Source organism: Hemitrygon akajei, chromosome 16 (genome assembly GCF_048418815.1).
Source record: "Hemitrygon akajei chromosome 16, sHemAka1.3, whole genome shotgun sequence".
Lineage (NCBI taxonomy): Eukaryota > Metazoa > Chordata > Chondrichthyes > Myliobatiformes > Dasyatidae > Hemitrygon > Hemitrygon akajei.
Genome location: NC_133139.1, coordinates 33,825,850 through 33,853,487, shown reverse-complemented (window position 1 = coordinate 33,853,487; position 27,638 = coordinate 33,825,850). Strand labels below are relative to the sequence as shown.

The 27,638-nt window shown below is 39.4% G+C and overlaps 1 protein-coding gene across 1 annotated transcript in view; it reads right to left on the bottom strand.

Annotated features, from left to right (window-relative positions):
- wdr18 (WD repeat domain 18) overlaps positions 1–27,638 on the bottom strand; it is a 241,671-nt gene that overhangs the window by 57,131 nt on the left and 156,902 nt on the right. The window contains exons 6-7 of the mRNA XM_073068667.1: positions 27,336–27,400; positions 11,018–11,142 (exon numbers count right to left, since the gene is read on the bottom strand). Of these exons, the coding sequence (XP_072924768.1) occupies positions 11,018–11,142; positions 27,336–27,400 (190 nt within the window). The remainder of the gene's footprint in view (positions 1–11,017; positions 11,143–27,335; positions 27,401–27,638) is intronic.

Below are 27,638 nucleotides of genomic sequence, written 5' to 3'. Positions count from 1 at the left end.
CCCTGCTGAGTGAAACCGGACTAGGTCTGTCCAAAAATGTGCCAGGCCTAATCTACCAATCTATCCAAAGCAATCTGTGTCAATTTTATTATGAATAACTGTTGCAGAAACATTTCTGCATTACAAATGAGAACACCCTCATCATGTTAGCAATATCACTAAAATACTAAAAGCTGTTGGTACAGGGAATAATGGTGGTTGATAGGGTGCTGATCAAATGGGCTGCTCTGTCTTGGAAAACATCAACTTTTTGACATTTGTTGGAACTATAAGCATCCAGGTAATGAAGGAAATTTCATTACATTTCGGATTTATACCTTAGGAGTTAGGAAGTGAGATATTCACTGCAGCTGCTCTACCCCGTTCCAGTTGTCAAAGTATTAAGTGGTTGAACCAATCAATAATGAAAGGTGTTGACAGTTAATACTAATGCCATTGAATGTCAATAGAATAGAATGTTCTAAGCAATAGAAAAAACTAATAGACATGAAGTGATTAAACTAGGACATAAGATGTCAAAATATTTTTTTTTAAAGCTTCAGAGTGCAAGAACCAGTTAAAAAGTATATGCCTGAAACAAACATTCTTCATCGTTGGCAGAATCTCAGATGGTGACGAGAGGGCGTACAGGAGTGAGATATACCATATGAGTGGTGTCACAGTAAGTCTTGCACTCAACGTCAGTAAAACCAATGAGCTAATTGTGGACTTCAGAAAGAGTAAGATGAGAGAACATTCAACAGTCCTCATACAGGGATCAGAAATGGAAGAGTGAGCAACTTCAAGTTCCTGAGTGTTAATATCTCTGAGGGTCTAACCTGGTGATAGACAGGCAGACCCGGACCTCGAGGCAGGTCTGAGTGAACTCCAGGCAGACCCGGAACTCCAGGCAGGTCTGAGTGAACTCCAGGCAGACCCGGACCTCGACGCAGGTCTGAGTGAACTCCAGGCAGACCCAGAACTCGTGACAGGTCTGAGTGAATTCCAGGCAAGACAGTAAGAAGGCAAGACAGTAGCTATATGTCATTAGGAGTTTGGAAAAATTTGGTGTGCCACCTAAAACATTTGCAAATTTTGACATATGTACCATGGAGGGCATTCTGATTGGCCGCTGGTATGGGGGGGAGGGGTCTACTGCACAGGATCAAAGTAAACTGCATAAAGTTGTAAAGTTAGTCAGCTCCATAATGGGCTCTAGCCTCCATAATATCCAAGTATCCAAGACATCTTCAAGAAGCAGTGTCTCAAAAAGGCAGTGTCAATCATTAAGGACCTCCACCACCCAGGACACGCTCTCTTCTCATTGTTACCATCAGGAAGGAGGTACAGAAGCCTGAAGGCATAGACATAGCGATTCAGGAACAGCTCCTTTCCCTCTACCATCTGATATCTGAATGTACATTAACCTTTCCTCACTATTTTTTATTTCTGTTTTTGCACTACATATTTTATGTATACACACACACACACACACACGTGCATATATATAAATTTTTTTCCCACACCCCTTATAAGTGGAGTGCATGTGTATTTTCCCTCAATCTCGGGTCCTCTACCAGAGGCCTGAAAGCTTGAGGGTTTGGCGCAGTATCCTTGTCCTAATAGTGCACTCTTCTGGACTGAGATCTCAGATGTTGTTCCTTGGACTTGTTGTATCCACTCATCTAGTCCAGGTGTCACAGCTCCAAGTGCTCCTATCACTACAGGGATTACCCTGGCTTTAACCTTCCACATTATTTCCATATGCTCTTTCAAGCCCTGGTATTTCTCCAGCTTCTCATACTCTTTCTTCCTGATGTTACTGTCATTTGGGATTGCCACATCTATTACTATTGCTTTCTTCTGGCTCTTGTCCAGGATTAGTATGACTGGTTGGTTGGCCAGTACCTGCTTATCAGTCTGTATTTGGGAGTTCCACAGGATCTTAGCTCTGACATTCTCCACTACTTTCTCAATGTTTCCCATTTGGACTTGGGAGTGTCCAGTTCATACGCAGTGCTGATGTTCCCGCACACAATTTCTGCAACTTAGTTATGCCATTCAGTGTATGCTGCCTCTGTCTGCATCTTGGACCCTGCTACTATGTGCTGGATGGTTTCAGTGGATTTCTTGCACAGTCTGTATCTTGTGTCTTGTATGGTATAATAGACCACTGCTTTTATTGCCCTTGTGCTCAGCGCCTGTTCTTGTGCAGTCATGAACAGTGTCTCCGTGCTGCCCCTCAGCCCTGCCACTTCCAGCCATCGGTAGTATCACTGGTGCAAGCAATTGGTTTTAGAAGTCATATAATTAGTTAAATGGATATCTGTTTTTGGAAACAGTGTGCAGTTGAGATGTTTCAATTGATTATAGTAAAAATATACTTGTATCTGGAAGGTCCAACTGCTGGTGAGTCAGTATCCTGGCAAAAACTACACCACAAAGACAAAAGAACACTCTGCAAAAAGATCATTGAAAAGCCCAAGTCAGGGATGGATAAAAGGAAATTTCCAATTCACTGAATATCCCTTAGAGTGCAGTTAAGTTAATCATCAAGAAATGGAAAGTATATGGCACAGCTGTAAATCTGCCTTGAGCAGGCCGTCCACAATAACTGAGTGACTGTGCAAGAAAGGGACTAGTGAGGGAGGCCACCAAGAGACCTACGACAACTCTGGAGGAGTTATAAGCTTCAGTGGCTGAGATAGCAGAGAGAGCGTATACAACTACAGTGGGCCCTCCTTATCCGCGGGGGATTGGTTCCAGGACCCCCCCCGCGGATACCAAAATTCGCGGATGCTCAAGTCCCTTATTTAACATGTATCAGTGCAGTGGTCTTTAGGACCCAGCGGAACCCCGGACTTTATTTAACATGTCTCCATGCGGTGGACATTAGGGCCTGGCGCAGCTCTGAATCTGCAGTGTTTCTGTTCACGAAAATAATCACAATCGCGATTGAAAATAAGGTGGAAATAATAAAGTGATCGGAAAGAGGTGAAATGCCATCGGTCATTGGAAAAGCGTTAGGCTAGTCGGTCAACGATCGGAACAATTTTAATGGAGAATGTGAAAATCCCTGCCCCGATGAAAGCTACAATTATTACTAAGCAACGCGGTGGTTAAATTATTGAAATACGTATGTTTCTTAAGTGCTTTATATGCATAGAAAGGTAAAATATGTACTATATACTAAGAAAAACGTTTGATTAACTGACGCTAAATAATACCGGAGGTACCTGTTCCGACTTCAAATCCAACTTAAAGACGGACTCAGGAACGGAACTCATTCATAACCTGGGGACTGCCTGTACTTTTAAGTCATTTCTAGATTACTTATAATACCTAATACAATGTAAATGCTATGTAAATAGTTGTTATACTGTATTGTTTAGGGAATCATGACAAGAAAAAATAATCTGTACATGCTCAAACAAAGAGTGCTGGAGAGAGAACTTGCGGGTTTTCCTGATCCGCGGTTGGTTGAATTCATGCACAGAATCTGCGGATAAGGAGGGCCGACTGTATTTGCCCGGGTGCTTCATCAGTTGCAACTTTATGGGAGAGTGGCAAAGAGAAAGTCACTGTTGAAATAAACTCAGGTGAAATTTCAGCTAGAGTTTGTCAGAAATCAGCTGGAAGAAGGTTATATGGTCTGATGAAACCAAAATTGAGCTTTTTGACCATCAAGAAAGTTATGTTTGGGATAAGCCAAACACTGCACATCATCAAAAACACTCCATCCCTATCGGGAAGCATGGTGGTGGCTGCATCGTGCTGTGGGGATGTTTCACTGCAGCAGGCACTGGAAGGCTTGTGAACATAGAGTGTAATATGAATGCAGCAAAATATAGGGAAATTCTGGAGGAAAACTTGATGCAGTCTGCAAGAGAACTGCGACTTGGGAGAAGATTTGTTTTCCAGCAAGACAATGACCCCAAAGATAAAAACCAAAACTACACAAGATTGGCTTAAAAACAACAAAGTTAATGTCCTGGAGTAGTCAAGCCAAGTCACGTCACTTTTATTGTCATTTCGACCATAACTGCTGGTACAGTACACAGTAAAAACGAGACAACATTTTTCAGGACCATAGTGCTACATGAACAATACAAAAACTACATTGAACTGCGTAAACAAAAACAAAAACTACACTAGACTACAGACCTACCCAGAACTGCATAAAGTACACAGAACAGTGCAGGCATTACAATAAATAATAAACAAGACAATAGGCACAGCAGAGGGCAGTAGGTTGGTAGTCTGATGGCTTGGGGGGAAATCTGTTACATAAATAATCAGCTGAATGGTGGCATCTGGGATTCCATCCATTTCTGTACTCCCATCAAGTATTTCGTTGCCACAGATGTAGTCCAATTTAATGTACATTGGAGGGCAGAATGGACGGGACAGCTGGCTGGCTGGGGCTTGCTTTTATCCTGGCACGGACTCCTGCCCGCTTGCCTCATTTCCGCTTCCTCGCACACCGCTTACGACGTCCCCAACTCCGACCACCAGCATCAGGCGACTCCGAGGACTGCAGGCCCAATTCCCTCAGCAAGCTGAGCTCACACAATCTAAACAGCAGATTTTTATGAAGGTTTGCTTTTGGATGATCTCTGTATTGTAGCAGTATCTGGCGATGGTAGATAGTCGCTCTGTTATCCATTGCCCTAAACCCTAATTGTGCCTTTAAATTAAATTTAAAAAACTAAATTAAAGTAGCAAAGTAGCACCAGATCTGAAAGGCTGCTGCTGCCGTGTGCCACGCCGCCTACAGGATCTACAAGTCAGAGTCCAGAGCTCAATCCAATTGAGAATTTGTGGCTGGACTTGAAAAGGGCTGCTCAGTCATAATCCCCATGCACTCTGACAGAGCTTGAACAGTTTTGTAAAGAAGAATGGGAAAAATTGCAGTGTCCAGATGTGCAAAGTTGATAGAGACCTATCCATATAGACTCAGGGCTGTAATTGCTGCCAAAGGTGCTTCTACTAAATACTGACTTAAATGGGGTAAATACTTAAGCAATCAATTATTTAATGTTTTATATTTGTAATTAATTTAGATCACATTAATTAGAAATCAGTTTTAACTTTGACACAAACGAGTCTTTTTCTGTTATCAGTGTCAAAAAACGACAAATTAAATCCACTGTGATTCAATGTTATAAAACAATAAAACATGAAAACTTCCAAGGAGGTTGAATTATTTTTATAGGCACTGTGCATATAGTTTTCAGTTTTTTCCTATATTATCATGTATTGCATTGTACTGCTGCCACAAAGTTAACAAATTTCACAACATATGCTGGTGATATTAAACCTGATTCTGAATTAAAGACTGAAAAGAATTAAGGATGCCAACTACAGATGCAAATTCAAATTGAAAGCAATGCCACTGAAACTTGGATTTCACTTGCTCAGATAAAAACACAAATATACTTGGTAATAAGGTCAACAAGATCATCAGAGAACACTCTTGAAGGGAAGAACTACCTTTGTAACTGAGGATACAATTAAGCCACAAATGAGTGATAATTTAATAAGAAGTAAGCAAGCACAAAAGGCTTTTTCAGTAGAATTAGTAGACACCTCCCCCCCCTCAAATTTGCCTTAAATATTTCACCATTCACCCTAAACCTATGATCTCAAATTCTAGTCTCACCCAACCTGAGTGTAAAATGCCTGCGTTAACTATACCTTTCAAAATTATATATACCTCTTTAAGATCTCCCCTTATTCTCCTGTGCTCCAAGGAATAAAATCCTAACTATATAATCTATCCCTACCACTCAGGTCCTCAAATCCCAGCAAAATCCACGTAAATTTTCTCTGCACTCTTTCAAGCTTATTGATATCTTTCCTGTAGGTATATGGATCAGAACTGCACACCATGCTCTAAATTTGGCCTCACCAATGTCTTATACAACTTCAATACGACAACCCAAATCCTGCACTTAATGGCCTGAGTTATGAAGACCAATGTGCCAAAACTTTTCTTTATGAGCCTATCCACCTGTGATGCCATTTTCAAGGATTTATTGGTTCTGTATTCCCAGGCTTTTGTTCTACAACACACCTGCATGCCATACCATTCACTGTGTATGCACTATGCTGCTTTGGCCTCCCAAAGCCTCATATGTCCTCACCTCACACTTGTTTGCATTAAATTCTATCTGCCAAATTTCAGCCCATTTTCCCATCCGGTCCAGATCACTTTGCAAACTTTGTTGGCCTTCCTCACTGTCCACTACACCCAATTACTATGTCACCAAGCTACATTAAATTTGGTATTAAATACAAACCCATTTCCAGAAAAGTTGGGATATTTTCCAAAATGCAATAAAAACATATCTGTGATATGTTAATTCACGTGAACCCTTATTTAACTGACAAAAGTACAAAGAAAAGATTTTCAATAGTTTTTACTGACCAACTTAATTGTATTTTGTAAATATACACAAATTTAGAATTTGATGGCTGCAACACACTCAACAAAAGTTGGGACAGAGTTAAAATAAGATTGAAAGTGCACAGAATATTCAAGTAACACCGGTTTGGAAGACTCCACATTAAGCAGGTTAATTGGTAGCAGGTGAGGTATCATGACTGGGTATAAGAGTAGCGTCCATCAAAGGCTCAGTCTTTGCAAGCAAGGATGGTTTGTGGCTCACTCCTTTGTGCCAAAATTCGTGAGAGAATTGTTAGTCAGTTCAAAAGGAACATTTCCCAATGCAAGATTGCAGAGAATTTAGGTCTTTCAACATCTACAGTACATAATATTGTGAAAAGATTCAGAGAATTCAGAGACATCTCAGTGCATAAAGGGCAAGGTCGGAAACCACTGTTGAATGCACGTGATCTTCTAGCCCTCAGGCGGCACTGCCTAAGAAACCGTCATGCTACTGTGACAATTATAGCCACCTGGGCTCGGGAGTACTTCAGAAAACCATTGTCACTTAACACAGTCCATCGCTGCATCCAGAAATGCAACTTGAAACTGTATTACGCAAGGAGGAAGCCATACATCAACTCTATGCAGAAATGCCGGCGAGTTCTCTGGGCCCGAGCTCATCTCAGATGGACTGAAAGACTGTGGAAACGTGTGCTGTGGTCAGATGAGTCCACATTTCAGCTAGTTTTTGGAAAAAACGGGCATCAAGTTCTCCGTGCCAAAGATGAAAACGACAGTCCTGATTGTTATCAGCGAAAGGTGCAAAAGCCAGCATCTGTGATGGTATGGGGGTGCATCAGTGCCCACAGCATGGGTGAGTTGCATGTATGTGAAGGTACCATTGACTCCAAGGCGTATATTAGGATTTTAGAGAGACATATGTTGCCATCAAGGCGACGTCTCTTCCCGGGATGTCCATGCTTATTTCAGCAGGATAATGCCAGACCACATTCTGCACGGGCTACAACAGCGTGGCTTTGTAGACACAGAGTGCGTGTGCTTGACTGGCCTGCTGCCAGTCCAGATCTATCTCCTATTGAAAATGTATGGCGCATCATGAAGAGGAGATTCAGACAACGGAGACCACGGACTGTTGAGCAGCTGAAGTCTTATATCAAGCAAGAATGGGAAAAATTTCCAATTGCAAATCTACAATTAGTATCCTCAGTTCCAAAATGATTAAAAAGTGTTATTAAAAGGAAAGGTGATGTAACACAATGGTAAACATGCCTCTGTCCCAACTTTTGTTGAGTGTGTTGCAGCCATCAAATTCTAAATGTGTATATTTACAAAATACAATTAAGTTGGTCAGTAAAACTACTGAAAATATTTTCTTTGTACTTTTGTCAGTTAAATAAGGGTTCACGTGAATTAACATATCACAGATTTTTGTTTTTATTGCATTTTGAAAAATATCCCAACTTTTCTGGAAATGGGGTTTGTAATTAACAGCTTAATAATTTTGTGCATTTACGAGTAAACAAATGCAATACCATCAAAGTCAATTTGATACTTCGATACACTGCTTGCCCTTCATGTTGACGTTCCATCAGCCAGGATACTAGATAAAACAACTGTAAAAGGAGTCACAACTTACTGGACTTCCATTGGGCCACTGCTAATGATATACTACACTCTCAGAGGGCAAAGGGCTTGTGTTGTGACTTAAAGAAGTCACTATAATTATAAATGATTAAGCAGTGGAATGTCACATGTCTAGGTCTGACAAGACACTAAAGTAGGTGAGGTGCAGAAGCGCAGTCATTATATTATTGGTCAAAAGCAAATCTCTTAATCCAGAGACTTGAGTTTTAATTGCACCTGTGAAGGAAGTCTGTTGTCCTTAGTTTGCCTGGCCTTTGTGACTCCAGAATCTCAACTAAGCTTTAAATGGTGTTAGGAGCAATAAACAATGAATAATAAACACTGGCCAGGCCAGGCCAGTGATGTCTTCATTTTATGAGCAAGTAAAAAAATAGGTATTAGACCATAAGACATAAGCAAAGAATTAGGCTATTCAGCCCATCAAGTCTGCTTCATCATTCAATCATGGCTGATGTATTTTCCCTCTCAACTCCATTCTCCTGCCTTCTCCCTGTAACCTTTGATGCCCTTAGTAATCCGATTCGCCCAGTTGATGAAAGTATTGTATTACAAAATGTTAGTAGGTTAACCGAATATGAAAATTGTGACAGTCTACGAAATTATAGATTTAAAAAAGGGACAAGAGTACTTTCTAAATGGCAAAAAGCTAGAGGCAGCAGTGCTCCAAGGAGATTTCCAGTCCATGTTTACAGAACATTAAATGTCACGGCATGCAAAGAAATTAAGCAAAAAGAAATGATGGAACGCTGACCTTTACTTCTGAAGGACAGAAATACAAAAGGGGGAGAAGAAAGTTATGCAATAGCTATATAATGACTTGATTGCCAGAGTGCTGACAGCAGTGGGCACCATACTCTGTTCTTGGAACCACAATGGATAGAAAAGCCAATTCTCAATCCAAAATCTAAGATAGGAAGATTTCTGATCTGGAGAAAAGACACATACAAAGAATTTAACTACAGATCAACCATGATCTCAAAAAAATTTCAGATCAGTTTTAAGGACTTATTTTGGAAAGAGACAGATATTTTCAGGTTTCAATGGAAATTTAGAAAAAAAATCCATTCTTGATATGTTTAAGTACAACTTAAGTGAGGGCACAATATTTGAATTAAGCCCCAGCTACCAATCTGTTCTTCAGCACTAAATTCTTACAGCTCCATATCTTTGCTTTCAAGGCCTTATAACCAGAATCAGTTGCAAGCTACAATGTACAATTTCTCCAGGTTTCATTATATATCAAATAACTGAATAAAATCATACTGTGGAAATGGTAGTCCCTGAGGGGTAAATTTAATAATTCATCCATCAGATTTCTGACTACATAACAGATTCAACAAATCACTGACTTGTTACATCTTACCAATTTTATCTCTGAAATTGCATTTTCCCATTTTCTCAGGGTTGGAATTACTAAAGTCATATTTAAAGGAACGAAATACCATTTGAAAGTACATCATTTTTATCAAGATTAAATTCATAAATGTAATGCTAAAAATAGAATGACCAAGAAGGTAAAGATTAATCAACACATTACATTACTGTTGGGAGTTCTACAGGAGTTAGAAAAAGTAGAGAGATTTGTATAACTCTTTTACTAGTTTATTTCCTTAAAAGGGCTATTGGATTATGTACGTCAGGTGTTATCTGACAATTTCTTCATCTATCATGCTTCATGCAAGAACTGTAAAGTGCATCATAGCCAAGCAGTGTCTGGTTCTTATTCAAGGATCAAAACTTACTCTTCTTTGAACTAATTGGAGCAGAGTGAGCAGCAAGTTCAGGACTTCTACAATGAGAAACAGCCCAACATTTACATGGGTAAATGGTGGTGTAGAACTCTTAACATTTTCCAGCAAGTTTACGTCTGATTACTCAGTAGAACAGCACTCCTATTCCAAAGTAGTAATCTTCTAATTATTCTGTATTGTGGGTGTTGGTGGCAAGGCTAATTTTCATACCTAATTGTGTTTGAGAGTGATTCTAGGTCTTTACTTGCTGCAGTCCTATCTAAATTTAACTATTAACCCAGAGATATATTTTAGTGTCCCAAATGAGATCAATGATTGTAACAAAAACTATGCATCAAATATAACTGACTTCTTTCTGCACAGCTCACTGCTGGGTGTCAAAGCTGTATTTTCCATCTGGCTTCACTATGCCAGCTTTATAAGAATTGATCTGTCCTTCTGAATTGCCTAAATGGCAAGCTTCCTCACTCTTGAGGCAGTGTTTGATTTACTGAGGATAATTTTTGTGATTGGCCTTTGGAAGTAGAATAATTTAATGGAAATAATGGAACGAGAATCAGCAGTGCCAGGCACCAAGAAATTCCAATGGAGAGAAGTGTAGAGAACAGAAATCCAAGAGGAATATTCCCCTTTCCTTGGAGGGGCTATAATTTTCAAAATATTCTCTATGTATCATTTTATAGAGGCTGCAAGATAACAGCATAGAAATAATTTTAGACTTTCCTGACATTAAATTGTGAAGCCAACAGAGAAAAGATTATTGTCATTATAGATTAGCTCTAATGAAAACAATCAACCGGAAACATTGTTTCTCTTGCCATTCGTGTTGCTTGATCCATTGTGCGATTCTAGTGTTTTTGTATGTTTATTCACAATTCCAAATATACTATATAAAATGGAGCAAACAAACAAAACTGAAATGTCAGTCACTCCAATTACTGTCCAATACAAATCACAAAGCATAAAATGGCTCATCAGAATTTTAAAAAATAAAAACTAATTACTGTTGCTTTGCTGAAACAAGCCATTATTTTGTAGAAAAAAACTAAATTTGAAAGCATAAAAGCTGAGAGTATTTCATAGTAAGGTGGGTTTTATTCAATCATTATTTGTAAGATTCTTGTCTGATGTGATACTGATGGAAATACTTAAAACAGAAACTTGTTTATTTAAGCTTGAGGATCCTGCACATTGTTCAAGCATCTCAAATTAACCAACAATCTTGCCTTACCTTTATGACTGACTGTTCTAAGGCACTGCTTGCTTGGAATGTCCCATAATCTCACTGTCTCATCATGTGATCCTGAAATCAGCAATGTTCCATCAATGGAGACTGACAGACAAGTCACCTGATTCCTGTAGAAAGAAGATTCCAATGAGTTTAATACTATGAAACAAGATAAAATAAGTCCACCTGCATTTTTCTTCACCTTCTTTTGTACCCCTGACATTTACTGAAATATGGTTCCACTGGTGTTGATTGCCCTCACCCAAAATCTTCATTTGCTGTGTGGTGCAGTTCCAATTCTAGCAACACAAAATATATATCCATAAAAAGATTCACTAGCAACCCCAATCCACTCCCTTGTTGTCTAGAAAAGAATTACAGTCTACAAATCAGTGCATTCAAATGAATCAAGGATAGTGAATGTAGACAAACCAATTATCTTTGTTCTTGCCATGGAATGGAGGCTGCCATTTTGTGAAGCAGCTCTGTATCCTCCATTTTGTGAATTGGTTTTGCTGGGCTAAATCGGTGGTTAAGAGTAGACACAATGATGCTCCAGGTAATCTGCTGCACTGGAAGTCATTTCCAAACAAGAAGCTATTTGACAGGTGTTTTTAGTATGATATAACATGCAGGTCTGTGAATGGTGGGGTCTGTGTCTGCTCTGAGTGATTTGAGCTGCTTACTGCTTTGGTAACTGATTTTGAACAGCCATAAATTACCAGTTTTCACTTGCGTAAGAGGGCAATAAATGGATGTTGGCTTGGATGTCAGCCAATAAGAAGGCGACATAGGTCAGTCAGATGACCTCGAGCCAATGAGATTGAAATGCAGCATTTCATCTGGTAAGGAAAGTATATAAAATTGAGAGGCTTCGAATGTGAATCATAAATACAAGTGTGAGCGACCCATCTTCAGACACGTGGAGAATACAGTGGGACTACAAGGAACGCCTGGCCAGTGTAGACTCCCTTGCCTGGGTATTGCCTTTTCAATTCTTTGACTATTCAGAAGAGTCAGGGAAACCTAGTGGGTGTATACACAGGTACTTAGTTTGTGAATTCATTTGCTTATTAGTTGAGACAGTAAAGGTACTTGTCTGTAAATACAGATTCTCTGTGCCCAACTGGTTATTGTTACTAAGGGGTAACCCTTGTTAACACCCTTTATTTGCAATTTTTGCATAAGATTTTCACTAACAGCTAACAAGAATCTTCTTTAGTCATTTTTCAGGAACTACCTGACACTAGCTAGGCCAGCATTAAATGTGTTTCCTTACTCACCCTGAGAAGGTTGTGGGAAACTATGCTCTCAAAAATCTGTAGCCTTCCTGGTGAAGGTGCTCCCACATGGTGTTGGTAATGACAAAGGAATGACAATAATATTTCCAAATCACAATGGAACTGATTTAGAAATATATTCACAAGAAATTCTGCAGATGCTGGAACTCCACAGCATAACACACAACATGCTGAAGGAACTCAGCACGTCAGGCAGCATCCATGGAAATGAATAGACTGCTGATGTTTCAGGCCAAGACCCTTCATCAGGAGTGGATAGGAATAGAATGAGGTGGCAGATAAATGTGTGGCTGAAGAATTGGAGTGGGGCAAGAATTCATATTTTTGGATAATTGGGATCTTTTCTGGGTCAGTGGGACCATACAAAAGGGATGAGTTGCACTTGAATCTAAGGGGGTCCAATCCGAGGCAGATTTACCAGAGCTGTTGAGAGTGGTTGAAATTAATATGGGAGCAGGATGGGAAACAGGATGATAGAACTGAGGATGAGCCGGCAGGTTTACAAGTAGATGATGGGTGTAACATTAATGTAAGGAAGGACAAGCCAATGACTGGGTATAAATGCAGTCAGACCAAAGAGTTAAACTGTACCACAGAGGTGAAATTCAAAAGGGCGAAGAATGCAGGACTGAAGGTGCTGAATTTAAATGCATGTAGCATTTGGAATAAGGTAGACGAACTCATAGCGCAATAAGAGACCATGATATTGCGGGCATCACTGAGTTGTGGCTGAAAGAAGGCCATGGTTGGGAGCTTAAAGTCAAAGGATGTACTTTGTATCAAAAGGATGGGCAGGAAGGCATAGGCAGTGGTGTGACTCTGTTGATAAGAGATGGAATTACATCTTTGTAAAGATGTGACAGAGGGTCAGAGAAGGTTGAACCTTTGTGGGTGGAGTTAAGAAATTGCAAGGATTAAAAGACCATTATGGGAATCATATACAGGCCTCCAAATAGTCGCCAAGATGTGGGATTGAGATTGCAAAGGGAGCTGGAAAAGGCATGTAATAAGGGTAATGACACAATTGTAATGGGGGACTTCAATATGCATTGGGAAAATCAGGTTGGTGTCGGATCGCAAGATAGGGAACTTGTTGAATGCCTAAGAGATGCTTTTTTTTTAGAGCAGCCTGTGCTTGAGCCTACTGGGGAAAGGCTATTTTAGATTGGGTGTTGCGTAATAATCCAGATCTTATTAGGGAACTGAACATAAAGGAAACCTTAGGAGGCAGTCATCATAATGATTGAATTCATACTGCAATTTGAGAGGGAGAAGCATAACTCATGTGCATCTGTATCACAATGGAATAAAGTTCCAACAGGGAACAATAGAGCAGTCTCTCAATTTATATCAGGTATCTCTCTGGCGCCCTTCCTTCTTCCCTTTCTTCCTTGGTCCACTCTCCTCTCCTATCCAATTCCTTCTTCTCCAGCCCTTTAACAGTTCCCACCCACCCACCTATCAGCTTTGAGCTGGTTCTCCTTGCCCAACCCCCACACCTTTTTCTTCTGGTGTCTTCCCCCTTCCTATCCAATCCTGAAGAACGGTCTCAGCCTAAAATGTCAACTGTCTATGAATTTCCATAGATGCTGCCTGACCTGCTAAGATCCACCAGCAGTTTGTGTGTATTGTAAATGTATTATTGATCCTTTGGAACAACATTGTAAGTGGTGGCGTTTCAGCCACTTGAATCCTTTGCTTATGATGGTTGAGATTGTGAGTTTGATGCCTGCTCTAGCTGGTAAGCACTGTAGCTAGGGTGAGTCAGTGGTAAAGGAGATGATTGTTTCTGTCATGGATGGGGTCCCAATCTATAGTGGGAGTCAAACTTATTAAATATTGTTGGGTCTGCACCCATCAGGCAACTGGAAGGTATTCTATCAGGTTTGTGTTGTGAAAATAGTAGATAGTGGAAAGGACCTGTGGTGTCAAGAGGGTAGGACAGGCCACTGTACAATATCCAGCTTATCAGTTGCTGCTGTAGTCAGTTTTTCTGTGCTCAGTAGTGTTATACAGAGGTAACCTTCAACATGTAGGTCGGCTTAGTGATGAGAATGACATTGAGGATTAAAGATCTGTGGCTTGACTCTCACTTGTTGGAGATTTGAATCATCTTGTACTTTTCAGACACAAATGTAACTTCTAAATAAAAATCCTGGATATTTCCCCTTCTTCAGGTTTGAAACTGAGAGAGGAGAAATTAAGGGCATTGTGCCACTCCAACGAAGGCAAGCAAACTCTGATGGTTGAGTGGGTGAAGGAAGAGTGGGGGGGGGGGGGGGGAGGATTGTGACAAGAAAGCACAGGAGAAGGGTGGGCCAAAGAAATGCAGAGATTGAAATATGTCAATGTAAAGATACATAAGCCACACAGCCAATTTTCTACTAAGGTGAAAATTTGAAAATTGAATTTACTAATTACCTTTTTATGAGGAGAGAGGAATAGGTATACAGTTAACAGTGAGAATTAATGATCTAACTGGGAAATTCAGAATCCTGACCACCTAGGCATCAAGTGCAGTAGCTGGAAGCTCACAAGAGGTCTCTGTTGCCTCAGAAAACATGGCTGCCAGTGTGGTCTGTAGTAATTCTGAAATGCAGGGCCATAAGGGCCCCAAGCCCTCACTAATCATCTTCCTAATTAATGTACAGCCCCTGGAAATTAAAATGAAGACCTCAGGATAGGGATGGTATAGCCAAATTCGTTGATGATACAAGGATAAGTGAACTACTCAGTTCTGCAGAGTACATAAAAAGCCTTCAAAGAGAAATATAGGTAAGTTAAATGAGTTGGAAAATTAGTATGTAGAAAACAGTCTAGTGAAATGTTAGAGAAGAAGGTTCTTATACAGTCGGCCCTCCTTATCCGCAGGGGATTGGTTTCGGGAACCCTGCGGATGCTCGAGTCCCTTATATAAAATAGTGCAGTATTTACATATAACCTACGCACATCCTCCCATATACTTTAAATCAACTCTAGATTATTTATAATACCTAATACAATGTAAATGCTATGTAAATAGTTGTTATAATGTATTGTTTAGGGAATAATGACAAGAAAAAAAAGTCTGTACATGCTTAGCACAGACACAACTATCATAGCTCTTCTGGGAACGCTGATGCCGCCTCGACGTCAGCTGATCCCGATTCTCTCATGATCTTTAAGTTCTTGAGGCTGTAGCGCTTTGCATAGCAGCCAGCCATCCCTTACCAGCCTTAAACTCCTTCCTCTTGCTCACAACACAAGTAGCGAATGAACAAGATGCGAGGCGAACAATGCTCAACTTCCAGGTTTTCCCGATCCGTGGTTGGTTGAATCTGTGCATGCGGAACCCAAGGATAAGGGGGGCTGACTGTATTAACTTTGCTGGCAAAAATTAACCCAGAGTACCATGTTCAGTTTTGGTCTCTATATTTAAAGAACATTAGAGGAAATACAGGAAAGATTTCCTATATTGATTCCTGGGGAAAAGTGGTTGATATATGTAGATAGCTTGAGCAGGTTATTCCTATAATCATTGGAGTTTAAAGCAGAGATTTTGTTGGGACATACAAGAATCTGAGAGGGATTTACAAGATGAAGACTGAGGGGATATTTCCACTAGTAGGTATAGTACATCTGGAAATAGGGAGCTTATTCCTTTAGAAAAGAAGTTCCAAACTTCCTTTGGGTTATCGCCCCTTCGGCTCCTTGACCACATCCCTACTGTCCACCCCCCCCCCCCACCTCCCTTTCCACCCATTACTTTAAAACTGTAAAGAATTTTGATTTCCAATGCAAAAGAAAATGGGAACTGCAAATTCAAAGAAGTGACAAATAATTGCAAAAAATATTCAAATCTATTTAAAGCTTCTTTAATTACAGTAAAAACAATTTTCATCAATGATTTTAGAGCGTAATTAGTAGTCCAAGCTATTCACTACTTCATTGCCTTTTCACCTTTCAAGGAGATGGATAGGCTTGGTGCAGTGTTATCTGCATCTCAACATCAGGCTGAATGTCAGTCAGGAGTTGCAAATCCCCACATTCAGTAATTTGCAGTCTGTTTCATTGCTTTGAAAGAAATTGGGCGACTGCACTGAAATCGCGCTCCACTAAATATGATGTTGTAAAGGCAATAAAGAACATCATGACCTTTTTCCACAGAGTAGGATACTATTCAGAGATTTCTTTCTGCAACCAAAAGGGTGTTTTGTTTAATCCTCAGCTTCAGCTCAAAGACATTTCATAGCAAGATCAGTTCTTCGTCCATCTTTCCTGTTAATTCCCCATTAAAAAGTGTTCAGGAATGGATTTATTACCCATTTTCAATTTGGATCAAAAGAAGATCCTGAAAATCTCTCTGACGTGCCTTTATGCTGCTCACCCAGGTGGGCACACTATACTTGAAGATCATCATCTGGTATTCTTTCTTACTCTTCCAACTCAAGAGGCTCAGAAATTGGAAAAGGTCGTGATGGCCAATGACGAATTTGAATAGGGTTAACTTGGATAGAAATTTGGAGATGATCAATTTGACTTTGATAATATTCACATACTTTCCTTGCAATTGAAGTTTGATTTCATTAAACTTTGTGAATAGTTCTGACAAATACGCAATGTCATGCCTGGTATTCTTGAGCTGATTACTGAATGAAGCATTCAAGACTTCAAGGAATTTTTTTCACAGTTTCAAAAAGCACATAAAGCCATCTCAGGCAGATTCTTATAGAGAGACATCTGCTTTCTTTGTGCGACAGCAAGCATTCAAACTGTTCATCATTCTCAATACAAAGCTCTTGAAATAGTCGGGAATTGAGAGCATGGGACTTGATTTGATTTACTGCTGTGATAACAGTATTAATGATTTGTGCAGCCAATCACTTAGTTGCAAGACAAAGTTTGTGAACCCTTTGCAATCCTCTGATTTTCTGCATTAATTACTCATAAAATGTGGTCTAATCTTCATCTAAGTCACAATAATAGAAAAACACAATCTGCCTAAACTAATATCACACAAACAATTGTACTTCTGCTCATCAATACCAAGTACACCATTTAAACAATCACAGTCTAGGTTCAAAAAAAGTATGTGAACCTCCAGGGTAATGTCTTTTGCAAAAGCTATTTGGAGTCAGGTGTTCCAATCAATGAGATAAGATTGGAGGTGTGAGTTGTGGAGGTGCCTTGCCCTATAAAAAAGACACACAGTCAGAGGACCTTAGAAGAATTGTAGATGCATGAAACTGGAAAAGTCTACAAAAGCATTTCTAAAGACCTGAATGTGCATCAGTGCACAGTAAGAGAAGCTGTCTACTAATGGAGGAAACTCAGCACTGTTGCTATTCTCCGTAGGAGTGAACGCAAGGATCACACCAAGAGCATGTGCAACGCTGAAGGAGGTGAAAAGGAACCCAAGGGTAACAGCAAAAGACCTACAGAAATCTCTAGAACTTACAAATGTCTCTGGTCACGTGTCCACTATAAGAAAAAACACTGAAAAAGAATGATGTTCGTGGAAGGACGCCACGGAGGAAACCACTGCTTTCCAAAAAAATCTGCACATCTCAATTTTGCAAAAGCTGCCCTGGATGTTCCACATTGCTTTTGGGACAATGTTCTATGGACAGATGAGGAAAAAGTTGAACTTTATGGCAGAAATGCACACCACTATGCTTGGAAGAAAAAGAGCACTGCACACCAATGTCAAAACATTATCCCAGCTGTGAAGCATGGTGGAAGGAACACCATGGTTTGGGGCTGCTTTGCTGCCTCAGGGACTGGACAGCTTGCAATCATTCAGGGAACAATGAATTTAAAATTGTATCAAGACATTTTACAGGAGAATGTAAGGGTAACGGTCCATCACCTGAAGCTGGATGATGCAACACGACAGTGATCCGAAACACAAGAATAGCCAAAAACAGAATGGTTTACAAAGGAGAAAATCCGTGTTTTGAAATGGTCAAGTCAGAGTCCAGACCTTAACCCAATTGTGACGCTGTGGCATGACCTGAAAAGGGCTGTTCATATAAGGTATCCCAAAAATATTGAGGACCTGAAACAGTTTTGTATGGAGGAAATATCTCCTTGCCATGTGCACATCAGATCAGCAGCTACAGGAAACACAAAATCCACCAGCATTTTGTGTGCGTTGCTTGAATTTCCAGCATCTGCAGATTTCCTCATGTTAGCTACAGGAAACATTTGGTGGAAGTTATTGCTACTAAACAGTTATTAAGTACAAGGGTTCACCTTGTTCTTTCAGCCTGGATTGTGAATGATAAAACAATGTGTTCAATAAAGACATGGAAAGTGCAATTGTTTGTGTGTTATTATTTTAGACAGATTGGGCTTACCTATTATTGTGACTTTGATGAAGACCAGTCCACATTTTATGAGTAATTAATGCAGAAAACCAGGGAATTACATAGGATTCACTAACGTCTTCTTGCAACTGCAGATTTTTTGTGACAATATGTTTAATTAGCAATTCAGTGCACAGTAGGCCCTTCTGGTCCTTTGAGACATGCCACCCCAGCAAACCTGATTGACCCTAACCGAATCATGGGATAATTTACAATGACCAATTAACCTATCCAGTATGTCTTTAAACTCTTGGAGGAAACTGGAGCACCAGTGGAAAACTCTCACATTCCACAGGGAGGACATACAGACTCCTTACAGAACAGCACCAGAATTGAATTCTGAAATCTAGAATGCACAGAGGTTAGTGCCGTGTTAACCTCTACACTACAATAATGCCCTGTGAATGTCGGCTGTGAACTACACAGTGAATGGTAAATATGTTAAGTACAGCTTTTTTCAAGAAAGTAATAACCCCACAGTAGCATCCTGACATTGATGATACCTCCATCTGCTGCACACGCAAGAATGTTGGTGAACGAAATGTCCTTCTTTCTGAAAAATTGCTCAACAGCTTAAAATATTGACTCCCCTTTGTATCTGTTACTAGCTTTCTTGAGAATAACAACTCCTGAGCCATGCTTTCATCTTTTATGAAGCTAACATAACCAAGAAACAAAGGTTCATTGTTTGGCAAAGTTAACTCATCTAACTGCAGATAAAATTCTGTATGTTGTACAATCTGCCTTCCACATTCTCAGACATTTCATCTATTTGTCTTTGAACAGAGTTGCTGCTGTGCGAAATCAGTTTAATTATTTGGTCTGGCAATTTATGCTAAACCATATCAGGACCTCCCTTATTGCTGGCAGAATCAGATCCTCTCCAATTGTATGGGCCTCTCCAGATTTAGCAATGAGCAATGAAATGTTGTACGAAGCACACAAACCATCACTGTTTTGTTTTGAAGTGCCAGTAAACATATTTTAAAGTGTTTTCCATTTCTGAAAGTTTCCATGAAGTGATTTAAAATAAGCCGGGTTTTATTTGCTTTATTAGAGTGTATTCTCTTCAAATGTTTAATGAGCCTAGATGGTTTCTTTGTCTCATTTGAAAAAACCTTTTCATATAACAGACACATTGGTTTCTTGGTGTTAGTATGAATTTATATTTCAGATACTCCACAATATACAGTTAAAGGTTATTTTTTGTTTGGTCTGCTTCTCCCATTTAATGCCAATAAAGTAGGACACCAGTATCTCTGTTGGGCCTAGAGCTAGAGAAACACTGTCAAGACCATCCAAAAGGGCAGATTCTGAACTTTACCCCATTGAACACCATACCATAATCACAGGAATTGCGTCACTGAATGGTTTGAGTTTGGGAATCGTACTAGCTAACACTGCACTACAGTAATGAACAGCAATAATGCACCAGCCGGGCCCAGAAATAGCTATTTCTTCATTCCAGATTTCTCATAATATGCCAAGTACCGACGTGTCACATTGCTCTTGAACAAATACTTATAAGTAATTCATTTATTAAATTAAGTCTGTAATCCCTCAGCTGTCCCCCCCTTGCTACCAAGCATCCCACACACCACTCTGTTTATCTTTAATGCCCCTTTGGGAACCACTGCTTTAGAATAAACATTACCCATTTAAGATGAACATGAAGAAATTAATTCTTTCAGAGAGTAAAGGTTCTCTGGAATTTTCTACCCAGAGAATAAGGAGGTAGTAATTGCATGTATTTAAAGCATTGATGGACATATACAGATATTTGAACTACAAGGGAGTCAATAAGTATGAAAAACTTGTGCTGAAGACAAGATCTGATTAGTCATAATTTTACTAAATGCCGGGGCAGGTTGCAAGGGCCAAATGATCTACCTCTGCTCTTGTTTCTTACATTATTCTTTTGCAGAAGGCACTTGTTAAATGTCAAAGGGCATGGTGAGAAGGAGAGTGAAAAGGGAAGGGACAGTGAAAACGGCAAGAGACTCAGCCAATGGATAAGTGAAAAGGGCCATCATTCACAACTTGCATTTAAATAGCATTTCTGATTATATGAAATGTTCCAATTCAAATTCACTAAAAATCAGAAGAGACATTGAGGCACAAAAAGAAATTACAACAGATCAAACTTAGGTTTTAAGAAGGAAGTTCATTGTTTAGGGCCTTGCAACAGAAGATGATCATAAGAGATGGAGTAATTGGAATTGGGGATAAATTGAAATCTGACAAAAACTGACCCAAAAAAAACATGTTTGAATAGCTGGAAGAAACTGCACAATATCAAGGGATTAGGGAGTGGGGATTGAGACAAAATTGAAAGGAAGAGATGGGCAAGAATAGTTAAAACCACTATTTGAAATGAAATGAGCGATTGTAAAGATATTACTGAATAACAAGCAATTTCAGTTATGGATAGCAAGGCCTAATAATGCTTCATGTGGTCCAGCTACTTCTAGTGATGGATAGTTAAAGTAAATCCTCACCAAAGACCTCAGCATGCGCATGATGTAGGAAAGTGTCGGAAAAGGACCAACAACAACATGAAGGACCCCACCCACCCTGCTCATGGACTGTTTGTCCCACTTCTATGTGGCATCCACGCCAGGATGACCAGACTCAAAAAGTTACTTTCCCCAACTAGTAAGGCTAATCAACAGCTCCACACTCTAATTTACCCCTTTACAAACCCCACGACTACTACGAGGTGTGATTGATAAGTTCGCAGCCTAAGGTAGAAGGAGTCAATTTTAGAAAACCTAGCACATTTATTTTTCAGCATAGTCCCCTCCCACATTTACACACTTAGTCCAGCGGTCATGGAGCATACGGATCTTGGATCTCCAGAAAGTGTCCGCAGATGGGTCATTGATAAGTTTGTGGCCTGAGGTAAAAGGAGATGAGTTATACAGCTCTCATTACATGCACCTGCAGTTCAACTCTGAGTGATTATGCAAAAAATTTGAAGTTAATAAGTCATCCGGGTGATTGATAAGTTCGTGGCCTAAGGTAGAAGGAGATGAGTTATTAACTTCAAACCTTCTGCATAATCACTCAAAGAGTTGAACTGCATGTGCACGTAAAGAGAGCTGTATAACTCATCTCCTTCTATGTATCTCAGGGCACAAACTTATTAATCACCTATGCTTTGGACACTTTCTGGAGGTCCAAGATCCGTATGGTCCACGACCGCTGGACTAAGTGTGTAAATGTAGGAGGGGACTATGTTGAAAAATAAATGTGTTACGTTTTCTAAAATTGACTCTCTCTACCTCAGGCCACGAACTTATCAATCACCCCTCGTACTTTATCATTTTCTGTCAGTCACCTTATGTACAGACACTCCTATGCCTAAGTGTCACTTTATGGGCATACAATCTATGTATACAAGCTACCTTATGTATTTATATTTATTGTGCTTTCTTTATTATTGTGGTTTTTTCCCCCACATTGGATCAGGATAAACAATTATTCCATCTCCGTTGCCCTTGTGTACTGGAAATGACCTTAAGCAATCGTGAATCTTGAAATTAAAAATATAACAATGGGAGATTAGGCAGAGACACAGTAATAGTTCTAATGGGGACAAGGACATCAATGGTAATATGTAATTTTAGCATGATTGGTAGTTGTAAAAACGAAGTGAATAAAGAAGATAGCTCAGAATTTAAAAGTACAGTTGAAGTGAGATTCAAGGATTTTTATTATTTTCTAGACACACAGAATGAAGTAAAGATAAAATATTTAATTCTCACTGATAGCTTCAATGAGTCCCAAAACTTGAATAGACAAAGTATATACATTGGGAGAGATTTAAGGAGCAAAAGAAAACCTGAGGGGAGAGCAAAGCAAAAAGAATTGAAAGGAGCCATTAAAAACACAGTGCAGTCCAGGGAAAAACAGCAGAGATAGTTCATTAAGAAACTTCAAGTGATACTTGGATGGGTAGCAAGGGAAAAGATTTTAATTAAGTGTTATAATGAAGCGAATAAGGTGCTATCCACAAAGGCATAGGGATATAGAGCGAGCTATGATTTGGAGATTGTTACATCATCATGTCAGAGAATTAAACAAGCAAAAGGCTAGAATGTATAGTCATCTGTGGTAGAATTATGTGGTTGTAGAGGTGGAGGGTGGGAGTTAATCAAAGAGGGTGGGTGAAATAGGAAAAGTAAATGTGTTCTGGGAAAGGGGCAGAAAAGATGAGGGAAGGGGGAGATGTCATTGGAGAAGAGCTTGACAGGAAAGAGCTTGGCAAACAGAGGAAGCAAGAGAGCTGGAAGCCCTTATCACTGAAAAAAATTGCAAATATTCCAAAAGTTGTGAACTTGTCTGAACTACTGCACATTAATCTGTTTCATCTAGGCAACAAACAGGAGATAATTCAAAATGTTAAAATAATTTTATGACAGGGTGCCATGCTAGCGTAGCAGTTAGCGTGATGCTATAACAGCTCTGGGCATTCCAGAGTTCAATGGCACTATCTGGAAGGAGGTCGTATGTTCTCCCTGTGACTGAGTGGTTTCCCCCAGTGTCCTCCCACAGTGCAAAGGCATACTGATTAGCAGGTTAACTGGTCATTATAAATTGTCCTGTGACTAGGCTAATGTTAAATAGGTGCAGCTCATTGGTCTGGAAGGACCTGTTTGTGCTGTACCTCTAAATAAAATAAAATAAAACACTTCTCCAAATGCCAATTTCTGTCTTTTAAGCTTGCCAAGACAATAGTGTGATAGCTTAAATACAGGGAAGTTCAAAATGCTTCTGTGGTAAGTTTGTCATTGCTGCAGAACAGTGCAGATAAGGAACAATTAAGTTAAAATTTCTCCTGAACTTTTATTTGAAATAGTTGGTTACCAAAGGGCAGATTATAGATGCTGACCAGTTGAATGCAGTGAAACTAATACACTCTATTAAAAAGATGATAACATGACTTAAATGATAATATATTAGTTATTTACATTGCTTTATATATTTTTCATGTTTATATTGGCACTACAGGTGCTAACTTGATTTAGTAGATTAGACACTCATTCAAAAGGTTCGAAGTCAGAACCACAATCCAGAACTTGAAGGTAACCTATATGCCATGGTAATGCAGCAGTGAGCGAGGAGTCGCAGGTGCTTTCCTTTAAGCAACAAATTAAAGCATGGACATGTTGGCCTTCACTGGCAATTTTATTTGACATTAATTGAAGATTCCAAACAAGAGTCAACATATTGGAGTCACGAATGAATGAGTGGAAATGGGAAGGAGGTGATAATAAAATGTGCAGATCTATTCCATTTAGTATAAAATAAAGAATATCAAAGGAAATTATTGTGATATACTCTTTACCTTCTTTATCATAAAAGTTCATCAGCTGATTACTGTAATAAATTAGGTAAAAGGGGAGCATGGAGACAGGAAATTGTTCAATTTGCCACACTGAACAAAAGTCTGCACCACCTGCTCATTGCCCTAGTTTCAGAAGTGGAAGAAGAGGAGGCAAAGTGGTGGGGTGAGAGAAAAGAAATTGGCAGAGTTGGAGAAACAATTGATTTGGAACTACTTCTAAAAGAATTCTGCAGAAATGAGGATGGAGTGAATTGTGTGGGAAGGTGTATACCTGGGGGTGGGAGTGGGGAAGGTGGAGATGTTTTAGGGATGCTGACCATCATTGGAGGAGTAATGGATGGTTTGGCTCGATGGTGGGGAGTGAGCACTGGGTGTGTTTTAGGCCCAGGATATCATCAGCAAGTATGGCTAGATTGTGGGTTGGGGCTTAGGATGGTGTCAGGTTGAGTAATTTTAAAGAAGTGCATCCTGACTGCATACCTGGTGAGCGAATAGCCATGGTACAGTGACAGTCCTTGATTATCCCTGTATCAGACCCCAGCCCACAGATTACAGCCTGTTTCAGTATTTTCAAAGGCCCTGTGTGCAGAATTTTGTGCATGATATAAAATGAGATTTGTATGCAATTTGATAACGCTGCAAATGCTCACCATTCAGCAGTCTGGTAAGTACATGAAAACAACAGCAATCCTACACCAGTCCGCAGAAGTTTAGACAACTGTGCTTCAAGTCCATAGGCATAAACACTTGTCATTTATTTAAAGGACATTTTTGCTACAGGTTATCCCAGCAGCAATACAGAAATAAATTGAAAACACAAATACTCTGCAGATGCTGGGGTCAAAGCAACACGCTGGAGGAACTCAGTAGGTTGGGCAGCATCCATGGAAACGAGCAGTCAACATTTCAGGCCGAGATCCTTCGTCAGGACTGAAGGGGGGAGAGGGGGCAGAGGCCCTCTAAAGAAGGTGGTGGGAGGGTGGGAAGGAGAAGGCTGGTAGGTGCCAGGTGAAAAACCAGTAAGGGGAAAAATCAAGGGGTGAGGGAGGGGATAGGCAGGAAAGGTGAAGAAGGGATGTAAGGGGAAAGCACTGGGTAGTAAAAGGAGGCAGAACCATGAGGGAGATGATAGGCAGCTGGAAGAGGGGGCGGAGTGAAACTGGGATGGGGGAAGGGAGGAGGAGGGAATCACCAGAAGTTGGAGAATTCAATATTCATGCCAAGGGGCTAGAGACTACCCAGACGGTATATGAGGTGTTGCTACTCCAACCTGAGTTTGGTCTCATCATGGCAGTAGAGGAGGCCATGTATGATGTACATGATGGGTAACATCCATGCAGCAGATTCTGATCATTATCATCATAAGGTATAATAATCAAAGCATTTGAAATGTAGAATTGTGGAAACGTCACAACATATGTTAGTGATAATAAACCTGATTCTGATTCTAGTTCTTTTGCTGTTAAAGGCTAAGATCATGGCTATCATGATGCACCTACTAAGGACATCTTTAGAGGTTATGGCATAGGGTTAGCAGGCATTAGTACAAATAGGAAGCAACCAGTCTACAAAAATAAAACTTGTTTAAATGTAAAAGCACAAATCAGTTTTGAAATTAAAAGGTGTCTACAGAGAACAAGCACCTGGTCCACAGCAGGGGGCTGGCTGCTCAAGATAAGGTTTATAGCTTGAAATGACCATGAGATTTTCTTGTCTGCATGAGCCAAACATAAAACCTACAAAGGTCTATGTTAATTGACCAGAATGAAAATAATTAATTGGCTTAAATTAAACGGGGCACCTACAGCTAATTTATTTTGCACCCTTCTTCAAGAGATCAAGGAGGGCTGCCAGGCCGGACTAAATTTTGTCACTTACCAAATCAAATATGATTATAGGTATATCTGACATATCAGTAATTGAATTGGGATATTTACGTACTCTTATCAACCCTCACAACATTAATCTTGGGTGTCCAGTTTTCCGTCCTCACAGAAGCTTTTAGACTATCTGCATAAATTTATTTGAACAAGCAAAGGTGTTAGAATATTCAGGTGTTTTAGCAGTAACAGTGTACAGTATTCCCATTATAAGTGCGTATTTTAATAGAACAGTTTGTCAGATGCAAAATATTTAAGAAAACATGTCGTTATTGAAATTGTATTGAATCACTTATTGTTACTACTGTCCTTAAGAAAATAAAATTTTGATATACTTTGAGTTTGGGAGACTGTACTGAGAGAGCCTCAAGGAGAATGTCTGCTTGGAGTGATAAATAAAAAATTTCACTATAACCAGTTTCTCAAGCAACTCAGAATTAGAATTAGGTTTAATATCACTGGTATTTGGTGTGAAATGTATTGTTTTGCAGCAGGGGTAGATTGCAATACGTAATAATAAACTATAAATTACAATAAGTACATAAGAGAAATAAATAAGTAGTGCAAAAAGAGAGGAAAATAAAGTAGTGTTCATGATTTCATCATCTATTCAGAAACCTGATGGAGGAGGGGAAGAAGCTGTTCCTTGAGTCTGTGCCTTAAGGACCATGTACCACCTTCTTGATGGTAGCAATCAGAAGAGGGCATATCTTGATTGAATAAAGTTGGATTTTTTTAATGGTTTCATGCAATATTAAACCAACATCTCCTTCCCCATACTTCACTTTGTTATCCTGTTAAAATAATTTAAGTACCAGGACAAGATAGTACATTGGCAAAACTATCTTTCAAGGGGACATACCAAAGAAGGTGTTCCTGGTAGATAGGAGTGGTGGAAGTTGTAATATACTTGTGGCTCAAAGGAAATAACAAGCAATTTTATTAGCAGTCTAAAATATTCCAACATTGCCAAATCTCCAATAGCAGCTCTCCCCCTGGGCAAGGTATTAAGGGCTGTGGAAGGACAAGGAATAGTAAAGTATCAAAGTACTTTCCTTAATTTAAAAAAAATTGGTTCATTATTATCTAGATTGATTTAGCCTTGTTGTGAAAATTTAGTATGGATGGTCTTGGTGTTAGTCATTAAAAACAAATTATGTTTTGAAAAATAGGTAACTTAGTTAGAAATGCAACACAGGGCACAAAATACAAATAAAATATACACTTACTTACAAGGAATATTTGGAGAAGCGAACTATTATTTTAAAAAAATTATCCACTCTCCAGCACCATCATTACATTTAACATTTATTCTACCCTGTCCTAAGAGAAAATGGGTGAAATTCCCTTTACGTAACAGTCTCTACAAAAATGCCTTTTTTTTAGAGTTCACTTACAGTAAGCTGCAATTCTGATATAAATAGTTAAGAAACATTTCATTACCGATGTCCCTTGAAAATCTGACTGCCATCTTTATCTGTCTGAAAATTCTTTTCTCTCTGAACAGGCTGCAAATGAGAAAAATCCAGTATTAGCACATATATTCAGATTGAACTAAATTTTCTTGAAATTGAATTTAAATGTAAGTAGAAAATAAATTAAGCAGCACCATTTAAAAAATTGTATTACAAACTCACAATCAAACTACTTTCAATCCAAGTACAAGAAAAATCAGAATATCTGTTTTATATCCCACCCACCCCCCTCCCACCTTTACCTCTTGACCATTTAGGAGATACTGGAAGC